At 45.9% G+C, this 22,771-nt stretch overlaps 1 protein-coding gene across 1 annotated transcript in view; it reads left to right on the top strand.

Annotated features, from left to right (window-relative positions):
* Nucleotides 1-17,136, top strand: part of Wdr75 (WD repeat domain 75) — a 24,320-nt gene extending 7,184 nt beyond the window's left edge. Inside the window, exons 4-22 of the mRNA XM_050159166.1 lie at nt 540-605; nt 1,445-1,535; nt 2,404-2,528; nt 4,120-4,190; nt 5,423-5,542; nt 6,315-6,403; nt 8,463-8,621; nt 9,417-9,476; nt 9,559-9,674; nt 10,252-10,427; nt 11,590-11,747; nt 12,170-12,350; nt 13,117-13,211; nt 13,884-13,979; nt 14,547-14,716; nt 15,223-15,282; nt 15,992-16,138; nt 16,418-16,509; nt 16,814-17,136. Coding sequence (XP_050015123.1) covers nt 540-605; nt 1,445-1,535; nt 2,404-2,528; nt 4,120-4,190; nt 5,423-5,542; nt 6,315-6,403; nt 8,463-8,621; nt 9,417-9,476; nt 9,559-9,674; nt 10,252-10,427; nt 11,590-11,747; nt 12,170-12,350; nt 13,117-13,211; nt 13,884-13,979; nt 14,547-14,716; nt 15,223-15,282; nt 15,992-16,138; nt 16,418-16,509; nt 16,814-17,015 — 2,274 coding nt within the window. The 3' untranslated portion in view covers nt 17,016-17,136. The remainder of the gene's footprint in view (nt 1-539; nt 606-1,444; nt 1,536-2,403; nt 2,529-4,119; nt 4,191-5,422; nt 5,543-6,314; nt 6,404-8,462; nt 8,622-9,416; nt 9,477-9,558; nt 9,675-10,251; nt 10,428-11,589; nt 11,748-12,169; nt 12,351-13,116; nt 13,212-13,883; nt 13,980-14,546; nt 14,717-15,222; nt 15,283-15,991; nt 16,139-16,417; nt 16,510-16,813) is intronic.
* Nucleotides 17,137-22,771: the final 5,635 nt, after the last annotated feature.

Below are 22,771 nucleotides of genomic sequence, written 5' to 3'. Positions count from 1 at the left end.
CATGTTCTTTTTTTTTTTTTTTCTTTTTTTTTTTTTTTTTTTTTTTTTTTTTGGTTTAATGAGACAGGGTTTCTCTCTTTATCTCTGGCTCTTCTGGAACTCATTCTTTAGACCAGGGTGACCTTGAATTAGAGACCCACCAGCCTCTGCCTCCCTGAGTGCTGGGATTAGAGGTGTGTACCTCCTCCACCACCACTACCTCCTGGCTTTTTAAGTTCCTGTTTTTTGCTTTAGTTAGCAGCTTGGAAGCTATAGCTTGGTTTAGACAGGCTTTGTGTTTGCCGGCCCAACAGCCCCAAATCCCAAAGCCGAATCTGTTACTTTTTGAGCATCGTGCTGGGGGCTCCTGAAGCTTTGCACTTAAATTTTAAGTAGGGATGGATATTCAAGTTTTATAGACTCCACTGTCCCTTAAAGGCTAACGATGAGCTAATGAACAGCATGCACAAAGCAGCCCTTTAGGCCCATAAAATTATCAATTATTCATTGATAATTTTGGAAAACTGTTTAATCCGTTCTGTGCTGTTTTACCCTTCTAGCTCTACTCTTGTTCCTTTGATGGCACAATTAAGCTGTGGGACTATCTTGATGGCATTTTGATAAAGGTATGTGTATTGTTCTCTAGTTTTCTTTTTTCTATAAGGCTTAATCATAAAGGGACTTCCAGAACAAATTAGTAAATCTATACTATTTAAAAAGATACATAGTTCTGACTATATAAAAATTTGAAGGTCCTATCACAGAAAGAAGACTGATAAAAGCATTGAGAGAAAATATTTTAAACACCAATAAAAACAGACTAGTTAGACCAACAGGACGGGAAATAAATGATCCTGGACACTGAGGCTGTAGCTCAGTGGTGGGGAGTCTGTGTGAGGTGCTGGGTTCTCTCCCAGCATTAGCTGGGAAGGGTAGGAAAGGCATGTGTAAGCTCGGGATTATACAAAACAGGAAATGAAATGCCAGTTACCATGGTGAGATGGTTCATCCCACTAATGTTAGAAGTGTAAATTTAAACAGTGATTTCCCCCCTGCCAAAATACACATTATAAAAGAGCAGAATGAGCACGGTTTAGAGAGAATTTATATATGTAGTCAGCGGGAAGAAAACCAAAAATACAGTTCTTTTTCTGTAAGAATTTCTCACTGAAATATCATGTGTGTGTGTGTCCCCATATATATATCTTCCTTAAATTGTTTATGGTGGAACCAACTCTATATAACCTTAATGTTACTTAATATTATGGTAGGTTTAGTCACTGAGACGCTGCAATCATTGAGTCAGGAAGGCATTTAAATGATTGTTCAGGAAATAGTGTGCCTGGCCCCTATAGACAGGCACTGTCTTGTGGTAGGGAGACAGAGGTGTGAGCCTCAGACTGCACCGCGAGCTCAGGGCTCTGCTGGGGGCACGGGACATAGTGTGACCTGTGATCTCTTTCAGACGTTCACCGTTGGACCTAAGCTCCATGCCCTGTACATTCCTCCCAACGCTGAAGACTCCGTCTTCCTCACAATCCTTAAAGAAGACCCAGGTACAGCAGAGTGCGCTTAATAGTTCTCGTGGCCGTCAGCTGGATCTTTGCAGTTTCACAGAAACGTGTTACTCAGCGCTGCTTTTAATCTCGAGTTACCATGTAAATTTCTGTCATTTTTTCCCCAAGAATTTTTTTTATTTATTTTTTAATTAAAAATTTCCACCTCCTCCCCAATTTCTGTCATCTTTACATCAGAGTGGGGGTTCTGTTCTGAGGTCTTCAGCGGGATTAAAGGCAAGTGCCGTTTTAAATCTGAGCTTGGTATACTGAAACAAAAAACCCGTGTAAGAGTTTCATTTCTACAGTTATAGCCAGGAGTGGTGAGAAGTTGTGGGTTCAGACCTTGTTCAGATGCAGAGCCCAGGGACTAGAGAGATGGCTCAGCAGTTACGAGCATTCGCTGCCTGTGCAGAGGACCTGGACTTGGTTCCCTTAGCCCTGGAGCAGCTTACAGCCACCCATTGCTCCGCTCTCAGGACCCCCGTGAGCACCAGCTCTACATGAAGTGCACTTTTATACAAGCAAGCAAAGCTCATAGACATTAGGTAAATAGTTTTTAAAAAAAAAAAAATGATGAGTTCAGCCAGACAGTGGTGGCGCACACCTTTGATCCCAGCCCTCTAGAGGTAGGGGCAGGTGGATCTCTGAGTTTGAGGCCAGCCTGGTCTACCAAGCAAGTTCTGAGGCATCCAGGGCTATACAGAGAAACCCCGTCTTGGAAAAAAAAAAAAAATGAAGAATTAAGCTTTTTGTTCAATATGACCTTAAGTTAAAGTCTTGGCATTTGAGCGTACAGAGTAGCAGTTTTGTGTGATTCAGTGTGCTTGCTTTAGAGAAACTATAACAAATGGCTTCCTTTGGCTAGACGTATTTCAGCTGGTTTCCGTGAAGCTGTCCAAGTCATCAAGCCAGAACGTGGAAGCTAGGGAGCGGACCTTTGTTTTGGATTATGTAAACCGGTCACCCAAGTGCATTGACTTCGGAAATGAGGTAGGTTTCTTCTGTTAGTTTTTGCTTGTATTTAAAATTTGTTCCCTGTACGTTTTCCCCTCAACACTGGTGATCCAGTGCAATACTATAGTTTTGTTGGTAACTAAAGATCTATGACATTGTTTTAACAAGTATTCCTGGATTACGGTCTGTATTCTTTTTTTTTTTTTTTAAGATCTATTTATTTATTTATTTATACAAGTTTCTGCCTCCATGTATACCCACATGCCAGAGGAGGGCGCCAGATCTCATTACAGATGGTTTGGAGCCATCATGTGGTTGCTGGGAATTGAACTCAGGACCTCTGGAAGAGCAGACAGTGCTCTTAACCACTGAGCCATCTCTCCAGTCTCACGGTCTGTATTCTTTTAGAACCATCCTTATGTTACATATTCTGCCCTTTGTTCTTTTATAACTCCCCCCCCCCCCCAAATAACAATGTCTGGTATTTTTACTCTTTTTTGCCTGTTTCATATAAAAACCACTGAGATTGTTCCATTTTAATAAAAGAAAAAGAAGTTGTTCTATTTTAGGCTGTGTCTCTTTAGACAATATGGACTCTGTAACTGTAATAGACATACCCATTATAGGAAATTCGGGTATTACAGAAAAATACAATGAGGAAAGAAAATCTTCAGTGTCACCAGGGATAATGTTTAAAGACTTTTCTAGACTTTTTTTTTTTTAACACATAGAAGATGACAGTTCCCAAAGGAGATAAGATCAGAAATAGTTGTCTCTTTTCAGCTGAATATTGCACCCTGCATGTTTTTGACAGGTACTTGATGATATTCGTACCATTATCTAGCTACCTGTTAATAACTTATTATTTTAAAATAAAATGCCACCGAAGACCTATTACGTCAGCCTTGGGGTTTGTAGGATTCCTTTTTCACGCTCCTGGGCGGGGTTAATGAAGATCCCTTTATCATGGTCGGTCAGTATTCATTGTTGCTGATCATCAGTTAGAGTCCGCCTCACGGCTGCTGCAGGTACCAAGGGTGTCAGGCTGAGATCAACGTTAGGCCCCGTGGCCCCAGATTAGAGCATGACCGTAAAGGAGTGTGTGTGTGAGTGACGGTGTCCCCCTAGCTCTGAAACATAAACTGACAACCAGAGCCCGCCAGCCAGACGACAGAATTCTGGTGCCTTACTCAGCTGAGGGCTCCTCCGCACTGAAAAGACATTCGTGATCTACATAGAGGTGTCGTTCAGAAGGGTGGTTGTGTTGAGCTACAGTTGCAACACACGGTAAAATAAACTGTGATGATACAAATGGTGAGACTTGGGACGTTGACCAGACGGGGAAGGGGCATTCAGGGGAGAAGGAAATGTTTCTAGGTCTTGGTTGTGGCAGCGGCTGTGGACAGACTCAAACGTGGCGTGGTATCATATGGATGCCTAATGGGGAAAAAAGTGTAAGTCACTACAATTAAAGCTAAAGAGTGTCGTTGTAGAATTTAGGGCTTGCTTCCTCTTGATGTTAAAGGTAGGATGGTCTTTTCCATGGCCGAAGTCTAGCATGCCGTTTTGCATTAGTGCAGTCTCAGAGAGCTTTCCTCCTAATGCTGCCTTCTGCTTCAATCTCCAGGGAGAATATATCGCCGCGGTGCGGGACTTCTACTTATCCGTTTACTTTCTCAAAAAGAAAAAGACATGCAAGTAAGGCTTCCCTTTTACTGACTTCATCGTATTTGCCAGAGCCCTTGTTACAGTGTTGTACAAACCTGCTTCCTGGGTCTTGTTTCTAGAAGTGGGAACCTCCAGCGTAGGTGAGGATCCTAGCTCGGGGTCTCCTCCATCCCAGACCCCATATATGCAATGCACCAACTGTGGACTTGGTGTAAAAATGGATTTAGATTGACAAGGCCTGGCCTGATGGTTCTCATTGACTGTAGGAGCCGAAATATGAGGTTACTGGGGCTTTGTTGCAGTTCACTTCCTGTTGCAGTTCACTTCCTGTTGCAGTTCACTTCCTGTTGCAGTTCACTTCCTGTTGCTGAGAAAGACACTTTTAGGAAAAGCAGCAGGGGAGGAAAGGATGTGTTCGACCATCATCTTGATCTCACAGTACCTCATAAAGGGCAGTTAGAGCAGAAACTCAAGGGGGGAAATAAAGCAGAGGCCGAGAATGTTGTTTATCGGTGCTCTCTGTGGCTCCCTCAACTTGCTTTTTATACCCCCCAGTCCCGCTTGCCCAGTGGTAGCATCTCCCCTAGAGAGCTAGGCCCTCCCACCTCCATGTCAATCAAGAAAATTTCCCACATGCTTACCAACAGGCAAATGGAGGCATTGTCTCAGTTGAGCTTTCTTCTTGCTGGATGACCCTAGCTTGTGTCAAGTCAACAAAATAAATAAATCACAGCATGGTCTTAAACAATTTCATGATTCCAGCCACCGTGTACTTCAAATTAATATGTTGAAGTAGAGACAATATCTCACTGAGTTGTAAGGATGAATAAGATCCGTGTTTAGAGGCTGCGGTGAGAGCTGGGTGTTGTGTAGACAGTCTCTGTCAGCCACGGGCATCTTCCCATTCTCCCTTGTAAGAGCCTCACGTCTTCACAAGTGATCCCACCTAGACAGAGCCAACAGTTGATTCCTCAGTCGCTGCTCTTTAGGACACAAAGTCAGGTGTTGCAGTTAGGATTTAATAAGCATGGCCGTAAGCTTAATGCTGAAAGTTTGGTTCAGAGAGAAAATTGAATAAGCTGTCCCCAGGCCAGGAAAAGGTCCTAAAAAGACTGTCCTCGCGACCTACCTTAGGAGCTTCCGTTGGCCAGTTCCTGGGATAAGATACAAGTCACTTGAAGTTTGTACTGTGTTTTAATAGATGTCCGCCAAACAGAATGCTTGGTTCAGAACCCAAGGAAAGTTGTCTCTCTTTTTCCTAGCTTTACGTTACCATCAACCAAAAATAAGAAGAACGCTAGGAACAGGTTCACCTGTGTCGCCTGCCACCCAAAGGAAGACTGTATCGCATCCGGCCACATGGATGGCAAGATCCGCCTTTGGTCAGTGAGCTCGGGGAAACACAGGGGCCCTTGCACTCTGCCTCCCCTTTGCCCTGTAGAGCACCCCTACCTCTGGGCTGTGCTGCCGAGCTCTGCCTTCCTTGGTCCCGTAGGACACCTCACCCTAATCTTCTGGAGAAAGGAAGCGCTCTGTGTCACCCGGAACCATCTAGGCTCTCAGCCTTTGAACTAAAACAGGACAACGTGGCATTGCCGCATGCCTACCAGGTGGTGTGGTGGCGTCATAACAACCTGTCTGTAGAGGTGGTTCTGGTTAGGAATAACAAGCTGTTTCCCAATACTGAAGCCCGAATGCTGGAGATGGCCATTTGTTGGATTTAGCATGCCGTCGTTTCCTATCTTGCACCTGAGGTCAAGTTAAGAGTTTTGTTTCCTCAGCCCTAAGTAAATGTCTCCATCAAATAGCTTTGCTCGAGGTTCAGGGAACCCCTTGGAAGAGGAGGCAGAAAGAGTGTCCTTTGCCTGTTTAGTATGGCTTCCAGTTCAGTGTTTCTATGGGATTCCTGAGCACAGACAAGTGGGTCTCTGTTCCTGTGCTTTCTCTTGGTTTTTTAGTTTTTGTTTTACTATAGTTTATTGTATTGCTCTCTCAGAAGCCTGTTGGTTTTCTCATCAGAGACGGAAAGGGAGTGGTAGGTCTAGATGGGAGGGGCGGGGAGGAGTTGAGGGAGGGAAGACCGGAATCAGGGTATAGTATGAGATATTATGAGAGGAGAAACAGCGTTAAAAAGCACTTTGTTCTCTGCAACAGGCGGAATTTTCATGACGAAAAGCAGTATACATACACCTGTTTGCATTGGCACCACGATTTGGTGATGGATTTGGCCTTTACGGTGTCAGGTAAGGCCACTTTGATGACGAAAAGGATGTTTAGAAGTATCTGAATCAAATGTTGGGACTCACAACGTTTATAGTTTAAGATTTAAAATTGTATGAGGCACCAGGTATGGTATACAGCTGTAATTCCATTTCTAGGGAGCCTGCTGCAGGAGGATCATCAGGAGTTCCGGGCCTGCCTAAGCTCTGTAGAGAGACCCTGTCACAAACAACACGTTACGGGAGTCAAGTTGTGAACGCTTTGTTCTTCCTTGAGACAGGGTTTCTCTGTAACTCCATTGGAACCTGTCCTAGAACTCACTCTGTAGACCAGGCTGGCCTCGAACTCACAGAGATCCTCCTGCCTCTGCCTCCTGAGTGCTGGGATTAAAGGCGTGCGCCACCACCGCCAGGCTAGGAACACTATTTTTATGGCTCTTTGTTGTGCTTTGCTCGCCACCATAGCATGTGGTTTAGCTCTCCGGATTCTAGAGTGTACGCTTGTGTTCATCTCTCCTGACTCAGAAAACTCGTGTAAAGTCAAGTCAGCCTTAGAATAGAGTTTAGTCCATAATCCGCTTCTGTCTGTTAAATGCAAATAGCTACCGGTGTTTTCCGTCATCTGTCTTCATACCTGTGAAGTGTGGTGTTGACCGTCCTTTCACGGATGAAGGACGTGAGGAGCTGAGGCAGTGGCTAGCTAGCATACCGTCTGGTGGTTAGCAAGAATTTGGGCAGGTCTTAGGTGCCCGTGTACTCTGGATGCTGCAGGTGAACTTAGGGCTAGCTCCTGGCTAGACTCGGTCTGCTGAAGCCTTAGACAGGTAAACTTAGGGTTAGAACTGCCTTAGAGCCAGGAGCGAGACTCTGTCTGCTGAAGCCTTGGACTTGAGGAGCCGTGCCTGGTGTCTGCAGGAGTACCATTGTGACATAGGATCGAGACATAAAAGAGAAAGAAGGGGAGCTAACCCCGCAGATGAAGAAATGTGGGCTGTTTACTCACCTTTGCCCTCCTTTCCTCTGACCTCCAGAAAGAAAAACTGAATACTGTGTGCTTTGGTGTGCTGGTACACGTCCATGTGTATTTGTGTGTGTGTTTCCTGAAGTGTCTTGGTTCTCCCTCATCTAACCTGTCCTTCCTCATCTCTCTACTGTGGCCTCTGCCCATCTCAGGTCCAGGAATGGTCATAAACATACAGTAGTATACACTGTAAACATCACGTGACTAAATCCTGTCTTATCTCCTCCCAAAGTTGCTGACAATATTCTTCATTTGGGCTGAGCACGGTTAGTTCATATTATGGAGCCCGAGTTTTGGTGTGTGATAGTAATAAGTTACGTTCTTCAGGACACTGGCTTCATTTCTCTCTTGCGTGTATACCCAGCACAAGCTTGCCAAGTGCAGTCTAGACTTTGTTTTCTGTAACGACTGTGCAAGACTTAGTCCCTTTTCTCCACATTCCAGTGCAGTGAGGCACTGCCGCATTCTGATTGTTTGTTTGCATGTCTGATAGTTACTGATGTGGAGGATGCTTTCATACCCCTGTTGGGCTTCTGTGTATCTTCTGGGAAATGTCTGTATTAAAGGGTTTTTTTTTTTTAGTCCATTCTTCAGTTGTATTATTTATGCTTTTTAACTATTTGAGTTATTTAGACCTTATAAATATCAATCCCTTATTAGATGTTGGACTGACAGACATTTTATCTGTAGGTCATCTTGTCTCTGTTTCCTCTGTTGCTCAATAGCGTGGCTGTCGCTATTACTATTGTAACTATAAAAGAAGAGTTTGATTGTTTCATCACAAGGAATAGATAAATGCCCGAGGTGCCAGATGTTCAGATGACATGATTTGAGTATTATACTATATATGTGTGCAAGCATCATGTTGTACCATGTATATCTGTGCAGCTATGTCAATTGAAAATAAAATTGAAATAAGACTAGATAATCAGTGAAAGCAGTTAAAATGGTATGAAGACACGTTTGTCAGTTTCCAGAGAGATCCCCTAAATGCTGATTATATTCGCCTGTTTTGTCTCCCTCCAAACTCTGCCCGTGTGTGTGGTCTCTTCGGCTGTGAAGGCAGCAGTCTGCTGAGTGGCGGGCGCGAGTGCGTGCTGGTCGAGTGGCGGGAGGGAGCAGAGAAGAACAAGGAGTTTCTGCCTCGCCTGGGCTCGACTATCGAGCACATCTCCGTCTCCCCTGCAGGAGATTTGTTCTGCACTTCTCACTCTGACAACAGTAAGTCTGAGTGTCTCGGTGGCCATACGTTAGTCAGCAGCCTCTAGATGGGAAACAGGGACCTAGAACTAGCTAAGAACAGGAAGAGGCTTACTGATACATGGTTTTTTTCCTCCACCTCTCTTAGCCTCACATGCCACCAGATCCATCATTTTCAAAATTGTTTTTGTGTTTCTTGCTATGGCAGTTATATTTTCAGATGGAAGGTGTGTTTGAAGTGGGCTTTCCTACTTCCGTAAGTAATAGTATTGTCGTGAGAGGGCTCTGAGTGTCTTCCGTCACAGCTCTAGGGAGTGAGGGAGCGCCTCGGCGTGCCATAGGACGAGAGGCATGTCTCTTCCTCCCATGCCTTCTCAGCTAGATCAGTCTGTGCGCCATCCATTTGTCCGTGAGCGCAATCTGTAAAAGCGGGTAATAGATGCCCTCCGCTTACACAGAACCCTGCTCAGTTCCCAGCACCCCCATCAGGCTCACAACCCCCTGTAACCCCAAGTGGGGGATACCCAGTATTCTCTTCTAGCATCTTAGAGCACTTGCACCCACCCCGCAACACACACATGAACACACAGACTTTGAGAGAAAAGATTAATGGCCTCGCCAGAAACTTCTATTCCCGTCCCTGATTGTTCGACTGACTTGTAAAATGTAGCCCTGGTTTTCTAATAACACGGACGTAGTTGAACTTCCTGGATCGTCTTGTGTTCTGGCACATTTCAGAGTCACATAAACACGGGTCCTCTTCACCTTGGCACTCTGACCTATTTATATTACTGATTTGTCTCCCTGCTTTAACAGAGATAACCGTTATCCAACGAAACCTCGACGCATGTGCAGTAATCCAAGGCCTAGTGAAAGGTACTGCGGACTCTCGGGGATGCGGGACCGACCTGACGAGCAGCCACTGCCCACACGTGAATCACCATCTCCTCTCTTGCAGATAGGAGCATATCCACTGGCTTGATGGTCGACCCGAAAACCAAGGCCTTAGTTTTGAATGGAAAGCCTGGTCACCTGCAGTTTTATTCCCTCCAGGGTGATAAGCAGCTATATAATGTAAGGTTTTGATCTTTAAGCAAAGCTTTAAAACGAGGGTTAGGTCTTTACATTACTGCTGGAGTTGTGGGGTTTTTGGGGACGCCTGATGTTGATCCTATGTGTTTGTCTTTGCACACAGCTGATAGTGTCTGTGATTACTCTATTGCCGTTGTTGCTGCCCACACGTGAGCTTTCAGACGCAGTGATAGGGCTATAGATTTAAGTGCACATAAAATATGAACGGGTTTTATGTGTAGACTTAGGTCCTAGCCCCCAGATGCCTCCTGAGACTGTAAACATCCTAACCGTCGAATACATCTGAGACCTTTTGGATCTGCTATTCAGATCAGCTGTTCAAACGAAGGTTCCCTAGCCAAAAGCAACCACTTCATTATCTTAACAAACACTAGGCAACCCACTGTAAGGGATTAAGAGATCCGTCATAAATGAAAAGGCTAGCCTACTTAGACCATCACTTACTTTTTTTATTTTGTTCCTCTCTTAAAGCAAGAGAATTCTATTTAGCTTTGAGAAATTATGATTGTGAATTAAGAGCACTTGAGTTAATACCGTCCCGTCCTCTCTGATCCGTCAGTTAGACATCATCCAGCAAGAGTACATCAATGACGACGGGCTGATCCAGATCGAGCTAAAGAAGGCCGCCTTTAGCCACTCCGGCACGTGGCTGGCCACAGTCGAGCAACGGCAAGAAAACCCATCTGAACTGGAAATGCAGATGAAGCTGTGGGTTTTCAGCAAGAAGACCCAAGGGTAATCCTGCTGTGTGGCCCCTCGCTTGATTCCTGTTCCACAGTTTAAGCCGTCAGTCTTTCTGTTCCATTTCGACATGCGGAAATGGGGCTTGGGGCATTATTCCAATAGTAAAGCTTTGTTCAACTCTGTGTGCTGAGAAAGCGTTCGTGTCAAGTAGGTCTTGTGTCGTCCCCGACACGATGAACCGTGAGAAAGAATTGTAGCCCACAACACAGTACACAGTTCCAGGCAAATCCAGAATTCAAATCCATATGTGCCTCAGTGTCTGTGAGAGTTGAGTATAGACACGTGTCGCTATAGACATGTGTCGTTGTAGACATGTGTCGTTGTAGACATGTGTTGCTGTAGACATGTGTCATCATAGACATGTGTCGTTGTAGACATGAGTCATATGTTTATGTAAATAACCACCGCTGGTTTGAGAACCGCTCGTTGGGTCTGTGTACCAGCTGTTTTTTGAGACAGGGTCTTCGTGTAGCCCTGGCTGTTCTAGAACTTGATACGTAGACCTGAGTGGTTCAGACTCAGATTTGCCTGTGTCTGCCTCCCGAGGGCTGGAGTCGTGGCCCGCGCCGCCACACCTAGCTGGGGAATTTTCTAAAGAGTATGGTAGCCTGAGCCTGTGCCGCACATTGCACGCATGAGGAAAGAGGCCCAAGAACTAAGTGACTTTTCTTCCTAGTCCTCTCTCTTTGCAGAGGTGCCTGATTCGCCTGCTCTGATGCTCTCTCAGGACACAGAACAGTGTGGGACTGGGGCAGTTCCAATAGGTATTTTTATCCCGTATTTTAACGTTATAAACATAGTGGGGCCTTTCAAGGCCATTGTTTTCTTCTGGTGTCTGTCTTTAGAAGCAGACCTCTATGTTCCGTGTAGCTAGCTGCGGAGCCTGCTGCGGAGGCCTTCAGCATGGCTTTCTGCTGTGGAGACCTTTATTCAGCATGGCTTGTTTGTGTTTGGCTCTTTTTTTACCAGTGGGCTAGCTGCTGTATATAGAGATCGGCGTTTGAGTCACCCCGGACGCGTGTGATGTCAGAACCTGTCCCGTGTCCGTGACAATCCATCACCTTCCCATGTTAAAGATATCACCGCACTATGTACGGAATATTGGCCTACCGCATCTTTTCCGAGAGTAAGCGTGTGGTTTTCCTTCCGCTAGGTTCTCCCTTAACACCAAGATCGCCATGCCTCATGACGACCACATCACAGCTCTCTGTTTCAACAATGCGGAAAACTATGAAAGACCCATGCTGGTCACAGCTAGCAGAGACGGCCACTTCAAAGTGTGGGTGTTAGCCGATGACTCCGATATATACAGTAAGTTAGCACGCAGGTCGTAGGTCATGCTGAGAAGTCACCGCTGGAAGAAGTGATGTCTTCGTATGTCCTTAATATCCTCTTTGAGAAGGGGTTTTCTACCTTGTTATGTTCTATAAACTATTGCTTAATTTCAGCAGATTTTTTTTTCATGTTAAATTTCTACATACCCTTTCACCAGAATCTGTGCCCTGAGGAAGTGAATGTTGGGCTCTTGCGCTGAGCCTTTCTTTTCTCCACTAGGGGGCGGTCAAGGTCTCCAAAAAGGGGAAGATACCAGACCAACACTTTAAACTTAGCACAGTGTGGGGAATCTGGTTTTTGGTTTTGTTTTGCTTTTCTTAGTTTAGCTTTTATAACGTGTCTGTAATGCTATTTATTAATATTTATGTCATTGTTGCCATGACTTGTTTTCTCCACAGAAAAAGCCATCGGCTGGACTTGTGACTTTGTGGGCAGTTATCACAAGTACCAAGCAACCAACTGCTGTTTCTCGGAAGACAGCTCCCTGCTAGCCGTTAGCTTTGAAGAAATAGTTACAGTGTGGGATACGGAAACGTGGGAACTAAAGTGTACTTTTTGCCAACGAGCTGGGAAAATAAGGTAGGTAAATTAGTTTGAATTGCTCTACCAAAGTATGTGTATCTTTGTAATTTAAGTAAGTCTTTAAAGTTCAGTAATGATTTATGGTTTCCCCAGTAGAAGTAAGTAGTTTTAGCTTGCTGGGGAGTAAGGGTAAGCTATTCAAAATGTTCTAAAGCTGAGACTTGTGTACACGTGAGCAGTTTACAAGCATTCTTAAACCAGGATCGACATTGAACGAACATTAGAACAGTGAGCAATTGAATGGGGGTCCTGGGAAGCAATTAAAGCTATGTTAGCCCTGTGCTCCCATAGAACATAATGTAATGCCCAAACCATTGCTGCTGGTACCCAGACCTGAGGACGGTTCTGACAGGTGACTGATTCCATGTCATTTCCAATATATCAGATTTTAAATTTACTTTGTAAAACTTTCTGTCAAATTTTGAGTACAGATTTTCTCCTGTAGGTAAAGACCATAAGGTTTTGTTCATTGTCATCCCACATTTTACATAAGCTCTGTGTCGTGTGGCGATTGTTACATGACGCAGCACGTGAGAGGCGATCATCAAAGTTCCCTAAAGAGCTACAAGTACCTAGACACCCCTTGTATGGCCTTAGCCCCAATTCCATTGCTGCCAGAACACTTAGGAGCACAGAAGGGACAGGCTTGCCTGCTCGTGGTCTACACTGAATAGGACTAAGTCCAGGACTCACAGCCCGCCGCTCTGTGTAGGTAAATGTAACTGGTGCTGCCGCCGCTCACCCTGGCGTGCTTCTGACCTAGGCACCTGTGCTTTGGAAGATTGACATGCTCCAAGTACCTTCTCGGCACCACTGAGAATGCCATTCTGTGCTGCTGGAACCTGCTCAGCTGTTCATGTAAGCTGTGTTTATGCGGAGGTGACTCGGCTGTGGGCGGGACGAGTAGCTGCTGTTTACTCTGGTGGCCTAGGGAAGCGCGCGTGGGGTGCTGCACTTAGGCGCTGATGGAATTCAGGGTCCTGTGGCCTGTCCTTACCATAATAATGTGAATGTAATCTTTCACTTGACCGAAAGTTTCGGATCAGTGGGCTGGTGGTAGATTACTGTAAACAATAAGACCTTGTGCCCAGTGTGCCCCAGGTGCAGGCCTCCACCTTCTAAGTAGCAATGCTCTGTTGATGGTAGGATCCTGGGCAGTGTAAGATCTGAAAGCAGTCTCTCCCAGAACTCCTGGAAAATGAGGCTTTGTTGCCTTTGATTTGCACGTAGGGAAGATGTGATGTTGTCTGTACCGAATGTGTGTGTGTAAGAGCAGACCAGCCGCATCCCTGGATCTGAATGAGCCTTGCTTGGTGACAGTGTGCAGAAGGACCTGACGATGTTTCTGTAGCTCCGCTGTCTGCTGCACACTTCACCGAACCCTCCACAGAGGATGGCAGTGTGAGTCTGTTGTTAGGGAGAGCTCAGACTCCTTCCATAGAATAGTGAGCACTACACTGTGCCCAGAAGGATGAAGAGGACCCATGCTCCTGACGAACCTGCTCTCAGACGTGCTTCCTCTTCCCACAGTGCAGTGGAGCGCGAAATTAAACGTTAGCGTTTTGGAAGCTGACCCGTACTCAGACCATGTTGCCGCGGTGTCGCAGTCTGCAGCGGGCTCAGACTGTAAGTACTCACCATGCTCTGATGGCATCAGGCCTGTTTCCGAAGTGTTCTTTCTAGTGTCTTTCGTATAACTGAAGCACACGCGCTGTGGATCAGAAACCCGTCTGCGGCTCCTCCTTTCCTGCCAGACACCTATAGCGTGTGTTTTCACACTTAGTGCTAGGAGCATTCTGATACATTGCTGATTTTCCACGGGCCAGGTCTGACTCAGCCTTCACAGTCTCCTTTAAATGTCTACCTGGGCATCGTCTGCTTCTGAGACAATGTCTCCATCTCTTTTCTGATCCTTAAGACAAAGGCTTGGACAGTATTCTGGTGTCTCTTCTTCTGTGCCCCTGGTCTCTGGAACAGAATTCCTTGTCTCTTTCGGGTTCTCGTCCTCATTCCTTCCCTGTGTGGTGCACACAGTAGGCGCTCGGTAGATTACACAGAAACAACAGCAGACCTGAAACAGTCTAAGAAGGGCTCTTACCAGGTGGGCTGGGCACAGGCTGAGTGTGACCCTGCAGGCTGAGGGACAGGCGGCCTCCACAGGTAAAGTGCCATCGTCCTTCTGTTTCCCCTTAGTGTTCGTCTTTAAGCCCAGCGAGCCCAGGCCGCTCTATGTTCAGAGGACCATCTCCAGAGAGGAAGTCCAGTGGGGCGTGTTCGTGCCTCGCGACGTCCCGGAGTCCTTCACCTTGGAAGCTCACCAGTGGCTGAACAGGTCCCAGTTTTACTTCCTAACGCAGTCACAGGTAATTAACTCTCCCGAAGTGTGAGCAGTTTATGGACATAACTTTAGAAAGCTGGTTTCTAGGTAGAACTGTGGCTTCACAGGGTCATTTCCCAAATGAACTCGTCAGATAGATGTCAGCCCAGCGGTGCTGTGAACACACGCGGTGTCTTAGCACGTTACCCCCTCATCCGCGAGGCTGTCTGTTAACTCTGACCCGAGCAAAGCCCCAAGCACCAGAACCATTTTATGTTGCGTTTATTAACATTTTCCCTAATTTTACAGCTTGATTTGCTGTTGAAGAAACTGGTGGCCATTATTTTATTACCAGGTCTTACATGTCTCAAAAAACATAGTCTTGAGACTCAAAGTCTTGTAACTCTCACAGGACCTTTCTAGCAAGTTTACATCCTTCCTAGCTTTTCTGTGAGCAGATGTATATGTCAAGATGGAAATTTGACATTTTAAAATCTTGTGTCATTTCATTAATATTGTTCATATACTCCATTAATTTGCCTGTCGTTTCAGTGTTTATTAACCTTCAGTACAAAGTCTCCGGAAGAGAAACTCACGCCAACAAGCAAACAGGTAGGCATTTGCCGCCGTCTGTGCGCACTACGCTGTCTTCCTAAAGAAAGTCGGCTTTTAGAATTCAGCTCTGACAAAAGCGGTTAGCTGGGCTGTAGGAAGGAATTAGAAAATGCGAGGAGGTGCAGCAGGCTTGGAGAGAGGGGACAGGGAGGTATGTCTTTCTGTTTAAATAGGAAGTCCAGGTAGGTCTTACTGAATGCATCCATCTTACTGTGCCTGCAATACGGGGCTCCCTAGAGAGTTGTGAATGGGGGACTGACTCAGGGTGTCCTGACTCCGTCTCCCACACACCCCCAGCTGCCCTGGGTTTCGTTTTTAAATAAAAAACAAATTCTGCTCAGTCCCAAGCCTTTTACTCTATTTCAGTTTTTGTCTATTTTGTGGGCAGTTTTCTCATGTTTATCGACAGCACACACACACACACACACACACACCTTGCTTTTCTCACAGCTGTCTGAGAATGTTGCTTTCTTGGCTCTACTAAGATGCTCTCCTTCCAGCGTGTCATGCGGCCTTTCGCTCTGTCCTCTGCCCCCATGAGCGCGTGCCCTCTGTGGTTGGCTTTCCCGTGTAGAAAGTGGGACCCTAGGCATCAGCTGCTTTTCTGTGACATGAGAACAACCCTGAGTGATCTCTGCCCCTTCGCCAGAGCCACCTACAGTTGAGTGGAATTGAAATGATGGCCTTTTCTCTTCTATCCGTGCAGCTGCTGGCAGAAGAAAGTCTGCCCACGACCCCGTTTTCTCTCCTGTTGGGAAAACACAGGCGGCAGCAGGATGCGAGGTCCAGTGAGACTTCAGAGAACGAGCTGGTACAACTCCCCGTAACGGAGAACATTCCTGCGATTAAGGAGGTGAGTGGGGGTCCTGGAGCTGCAGGCTCTGTCTCCAGGAGCATGTGATTCATCGTCTGTCCCTCAGTGGGGTGATTCTCTCTCTCCTGGACCTGGGTGAGAGAAGAGAGGGTTGCTCAGGTGTGGGCAGCTGGAAGGCCTGCCTCCTTTGGCTTCGTTATTCCCGGGGAAGCCTTTTGTGTTCAGTTTAGCATTTAGAACAAAGGGTATTAGGAAGGGAAGTAACCCTGTGCCCAAGGAGGATCTTTCACCAAAGTCTGCCTCTTTGCATACCTCTAGCTACTCCACACCCCAGCCCACGTCCTGCCGTCGGCTTCTTTCCTGTGCTCTCTGTTTGTGAGCTCGTTGCTGCTGTCTAAAGAGACTGAAAGGTAAGAGTTCCAAATAGATCATCTCCAGTATTGATTAGAGATTGTCGTCCACTTTGATATGTAGTTGATGACATAGATTATTGAGTACAGTTATCTATAACTAAGTGAGGGAAATGTGTCATGCGTGCTTAGAGATGTGCTGAGAACCACACTTTCTCTACGTCCGCCTGCCCCTTTATGGCCGTGCTCCGGAAAGACTCTCATCACGGGGTCATCTTTTCTGTGTGGTATGTTAATGTGGGTCTTACGGTTATGCTTTCGAAACGTCTGACGGTGTTCATATTTTATTCTGCTGTTGCCAAAGTGCTGAAGAAGTTCCCGATGTAGACATGGAAGAGAACAAAGAAAGCGATGATTCAGACGAAGAAAACGACCTTACCGAGAAAGCCCAGGAGACACACAACACGGATCTGAGGGACGATGTCATACATCAGCTGTCAAAACGGGAAGAGAAAGAGCTGAGAAAGTTCAGAAAAGTAGACTACAGCTGGCTAGCAGCTCTGTAGGCCGAGGCTGTGGACAGTACAGACATGTTGTACTTAGGTTTTACCCCCCCCCTGTTAATACTCAAACTCTTAAAGTTATTTTATTTTTAAGACGAAATATTAAAAGTCTTTTCTTTCTGTATTTGCTTGTTTATTTAGAGTCTTGATAAGTTGCTTAGGCTAACCTTGAACTTGAGACTCCTCTCTCGGCGCCCCAAGTCAGTAGTAGGTTTCTAGACCTGCTATCCCTGGTCCAGTCAGGTTTGTTTGTGTGTTTAGATTTCTTTTCACTTCATGTGTGTGAATGTTTTCCTCGCGTGTATGTATGTGTACCACTGGCTTCCGTGGTGCCTACCAAAGTCAGCTGAGGGCACCAGGCCCCAGGAACTAGTTACCCACCATGATGAGCCGGCATGAGGGTACTCCAGAAGAGCAACAGGTACTCTTAAATCACCGAGCAAACTCCCCAACCACCTGGCCAGACTTTTTTAAAAAAAAAAAAAAACTCTTAGTGTAAAGTATAGCTCTGTTGGTGTCGGGCCTTACAGTTGTGGGAGCTATGCATTTATTTCCGTACTGAATCAAGGAGGAACCTTTTTTTTCCGGTAGGCATTGTTTCTAGGTGAGGTGACAGAGCTGGCTGTACTTTACACATGCACTTCGTCTTTAATTTGAAGACAGGAAAGGATTTCAAAAGTCAAGAGGCTTTGCCACTGTTACTTTTAAGTTTGACAGCAAAATTCGTTTATTTGCCAGTTGTGGCTGATGTATTCGCCCATGTAGACCTGACTCCCTTTGGCCAGATTTCCCAGTCTACCACTCAAGACAAAGCAGAAGCCACCCAGTCAGCAGCCTTGTGTTGTGTTAGCACTAATGGCCCTTATTTTAGTTGATACTGAGTACTAACTATACTGAGCTAGAACTCCCCACTCCCGCATGTAAAGTGAACAATTCTGTGAGCTCTGGTGTGTTTACATAATTGTACACCATCATGGAATCCAACCTTTGAGCAATTTCATGCCTCCAACCCCTACCCCTCAAAAAACCCACCTAGTTCTTTCAGCCTCCCCACCCTGCCGGCTAGGCAGCAATTATCTAACTCGACAAACTTGCCACTTCTGAACAGTCGATCTCAACGGAGTCGTGCTGTGTGAGCTCTGGCTTGGCTCCCCTAAGGTTCTTCACTGTAGCACGGTTGAAAGAACGAAAGCCTTGGTTGAGGTGCGCTGTGTCCATGCTCAGCTGGGCCCCTCGCCACAGAACTGTATGAAGTAGCAGAGCCTGGCAGAGGAGGATGTGGGTCAGGCTCCCCGTATACAGTGACAGCAGGAAGGGAGGAGGGGTGCGGGACAAGTTAACCCTTCCAATACACCTCAAGGACCTCGGCTGCCTGGCCATTCAGCTGTTAAATCGGTGAATTAGACACCACAATCCCGTCACCTAAATTGTGTCCCCGGCTGGAGCCCAGGCCACTTAGTGAGCCCGTGAGAACACTGACTGCGTTTTCAAACATGGCAGCCAGCATTCATGTCGACTGTGTGAGCGCTTCGTTCCTTCCGTGGTGTTCATTTTCCTTGCATGTTTACCTAGTGCTAGAACTAGGGGTCGATTTGTCTTCACGTCCTTGGAAAATCAGTTGTGCCGTTGAACATCGCTTCATAGCCCGATCCATCCGTCTTCAGTCCCTTGAGAAGAACAAATTGTTCTTTATTGGCTTAAGGCTTTTTAAAAATACATCATGTGAGCAGGGGAACCTTCGGGGAGGGTAAAGGGGGGAGGAGAGAGACAGGGAGGGGAGCCGAGAAAAATGTAGAGCTCAATAAAAATCAATAAAAAAAAAATACATCGTGTGTGTTATCAGGGTATAAGGAGCTATGAGTGCAATGCCCACAGCGGCCACTAGAGGCGATCTTTTCCCCAGAGCTGGAGTTACAAAGGGTTATGAGCAGTCTGAGGCGTGCTGAGAGCTCTCCACGGCCCTTTGCAGAAAGTACTTACTCTTAACCACTGAGCCACCTCTCCTGCCCTGATTCTTAAATCAATTTTCAGTTCAAAGCTAAATTGAGGAAAAGATAAGAAATTTCTCCAAGTCCCCTCCCCTACACACGAGTAAGTTCTGAATTATCAACTTACAGCGATTACATCTGTTAGAACTGCTGAACTTGCATTCACATTCTCGCATAAAAGACCCACCAAAAACTGCGTCTTCTGCTCGCCTTTACCAGGGCGTGAACCACCCTCATCCCTGTGTCTGTGACGTGAGGCACAGCTTTTCAATCACTGGTCTATCAAAAGTGGAATTAAAGCACAAGGATTGTGCCTGGCAAATTCCGAACGCTAAGCACTTTGAGAATAAACCTGTCTCCAGCACAACAGCTGTCTGTCGTTGGGAAAGAACTGAGGTAAACAAAATGGCCCAGATTTAGGGCTAATCCCCACCGAAAACGAGATCTCCTCATGGCTCTGAACCAGCTGACGGTCTTTAAGCTGTCTGAGCTCCAACCCCTCTCCTTGAAGAATTCCCCTGCTCAGGCAGTTGGTTTGGTTTTCCTCCTTAGGTCTGTCATGTTGCCGATAGGAAGGGGAATGTGTAATTTGTGACATTATGCACCAGAGAATAAACAAGTTGTGATTTAAAAAAAAAAAAAACTCTAAGCTTTTGGATAGTTAAAACAGGCTCTTTGTTACTATGGAACGCCATTCTTGGATTTTTCTTCGTTTGTTTTGGGGTTTGGTTTGTTTTCTTATTAGAGGCCAGCACCCAAAGAAGAGCTGTAAACTGTGTTGTAATCTTGCGGATGTTTTCCAAGTCTTTGTACCGTGGCTGCAGAGGAACTTCACATAGAATCCTCTAAGTTAAATATAACCATCTGGTTGAAATGACCTGAGTTTCATAATGCGGTGGCCACTCTGGACGGCTACCTTATTTGAACTTCTAGAAGCTGTGTTTTCCTTTGTTAACTCGGTCGCTTGCAGCCAAGAAAATGATCAAATTACTTTGTAACGCCAAATTAAATTTCTCCCAAGCGGAGGTTTACAGAAAGGATGATTGACGGACACAGATATAACGGAAGGAATAACTCCTAATGTTGTATAGCACGTGAAGAAAGCGGTGATTGACAATGAATCCGAAAACAGCGAATAATGTAAATGTCCCTATCACAAATAATGAAGGCCCAGAAAGGTAATGAAGTATCCAAGGGGGTAAATATCTCAATTATCCCAGTCTGATCATTATACATGTATTCTGTATTGAAAGATCACACCAGCCGGGCTGTGGTGGCGCACGCCTTTAATCCCAGCACTCGGGAGGCAGAGGCAGGCGGATCTCTGTGAGTTCGAGGCCAGCCTGGTCTACAAGAGCTAATTCCGGGACAGGCACCAAAGCCACAGAGAAACCTTGTCTCGAAAAAAACAAAAAAAAAAAAAGAAAGAAAGAAAGAAAGAAAGAAAGATCACACCATACCCACATATATGAACACCCGATTTGTGCAAGCTAAAATAAAAAATTCATTAAGTAATAAAAGAGAAGAAAAGGGCACCCAAGAAGCAAGGGCAGGGAGGACCATCATGAAGGAAGAGCCACCTGCGGGGAGCTGCTTCAGCCTCACAGTGCCCCCCCCCCCAGGTCTCCCCGCAGGGCCACTGAAGCTCTGTTTGCCTGGCTCTCTACATTGGCCTTTCACAATTACTCTACTTCCTCTCCAGACTTTTCATTCCTCGAAGTCCCTTTGTCAATTGCAGGGCCTTCTTACGGCTGTCAGGCAACTGAAACGAAGACCATTTCAGACGACAGTAGTGAATATCCGTACAGTGTCAAATATTTTCCCTTAGAAACTTTAAGTCTGGTTAGCTCAATAAGAAAAGTATCACAGTAGTTATCTTCTGGTTTGGGAGCCATACATACCCAAGAGCAGAGTCTGAATAACCCCTTGTTTAATCTACATCTTTAAAAGATCCAAAGAATGTGTTTTAAAACAGGATTCTGTGTTACCCTATGAGGCTGGCGGAAACAGCAAGAGGTAAGACCTGGAAAGGACTTCGGACCCGACAGGATCATCGCTGGAAAAGGGCTCTGAAATGGAAACAACGCAGAAAGCCCGAGCTAGGAAGCAGTGACTGCACTCAGTGGGGCCTGACCAGAACAAAATCAAAACAAGCAGCAAATCTGAGACCTCGGCAGCGATCACATTTCTCGCTTGAATTGTTTGCCAAAACCCGTGAGCGAGCCGCTGCCTTCTGAATCACAGTTCCTTCCTCGAAACTGCGGAATCAGACAACACATCCCGCTGTTCCGCTTCTGTGCAACCACAACATTAAATTAGACCCCGGAGCCCTGCCGTGTGGCTCGGGCTCCCACCCCACCCCAAAGCGATAAACTGGTCTGTCGTACTAAATCCGTGCCTCACAGATTGGAAGTGTGGAAGCACAGTTCTGGTTGGTGAGCCAGCTCAAAGACGACACACCTTTGATTCAGAAACTCCTTGGGAGATCAGAGCACCGGGCTCACAAGATGCAATAATCAGACATGAAAGAGCAACGGTTCCTCCTATTGTTTTGTGGGGTTTTCATAAACCCCAGCACTCCGCGGTCGACTGCCTTAACGGAAGGGTGAATGGATATGTGATCCCAAAACAAGCATTTGAAATACAAATATTGATGTTGTGCTCTAGTTCACATAGGAAAGTAAAAAAACACCTTGTTTCCTCAGAAATGTCCATCTGGCTTTATGGCACCATCGTCAACTTACATAGCTCAGTAATGTAGTGAGTGCCATCTATGGCAGAAGGAACTCCATGCAGGACCTGGAGACAGCTCACTTGTTGTGGCATTCCCCTCTGTATGCTATTATTACCATTAATGAATAAAGAATTGCTTTGGGCCTATAGAAGAGCTATAGGGGAACCAGAATTAAATGGGGGGAAACTAAACTGAATGCTGGGAGAAAGGAGGCAGAGTCAGAGAGAAGCCATGTAGCCCTGCAAGAGAAAGACACTGGAACTTTACCTGTAAGCCACTGCCACATGGCGATACACAGATTACTAGAAATGGGTTAAATTAAGATGTAAGAGTTAGCAAATAAGAAGCTAGAACTAATTGGCCAAGCAGTGATTTAATTAATACAGCTTCTGTGTGATTATTTTAAGACTGAGTAGCCTTGCAAGTGGCCTCTTCCAACACTCGCTCATCTAGGCCATTGACATAATCTTTAGTGATGTATTATTTGTGTTTTAATAAATAAAGCTTGCCCAAGGATCAGAGTGCAAAGCAGCAATACTAGTCAGTCACGCAGGCCAGGGAGTAGTGGCATACACCTCTAATCCTAGGATTTGGGAGACAGAGGCAGACAGATCTCTGTGAACTCAAGGCCACCCTGGGCTACAACAGGATTGAATCTGTCTAAAAAAGAAACAGAGATCACACAGAGGAGATCCCAGCACTTGGGATCAGACGCCTTTAATCCCAGCACTAGGGAGGGGAGACAGGAATGATATGGCTGAGCAGAGACAGGACTATAAAGGGGCAGAGACAGGAACTCAGTGGAGTGTGGGGTGTGGAGTCTTCAGGATTCATGGAGGCAGGATCTTGCCCATTTTCGGTCTGAAGTAGAAGTGAGAGCCAGCGGCTAACTGCTTTGTTTTCTGATCATCAGGTCGAACCCCAATAATTGTTTCTGGGTTTTTATTATTTGTGGTACATTTGACACTCAATGTTTGGTATATGAGTTCGTGAAAAAGACATTTGTCTGCAGCTCTACAGCCACCGGCATAGGCTGG

Source organism: Alexandromys fortis, unplaced genomic scaffold (genome assembly GCF_014885135.2).
Source record: "Alexandromys fortis isolate MF-2015 unplaced genomic scaffold, M_Fortis_MF-2015_v1.1 scaffold_65, whole genome shotgun sequence".
Taxonomy (NCBI): domain Eukaryota; kingdom Metazoa; phylum Chordata; class Mammalia; order Rodentia; family Cricetidae; genus Alexandromys; species Alexandromys fortis.
This window is presented reverse-complemented; position numbering and strand designations above follow the sequence as displayed.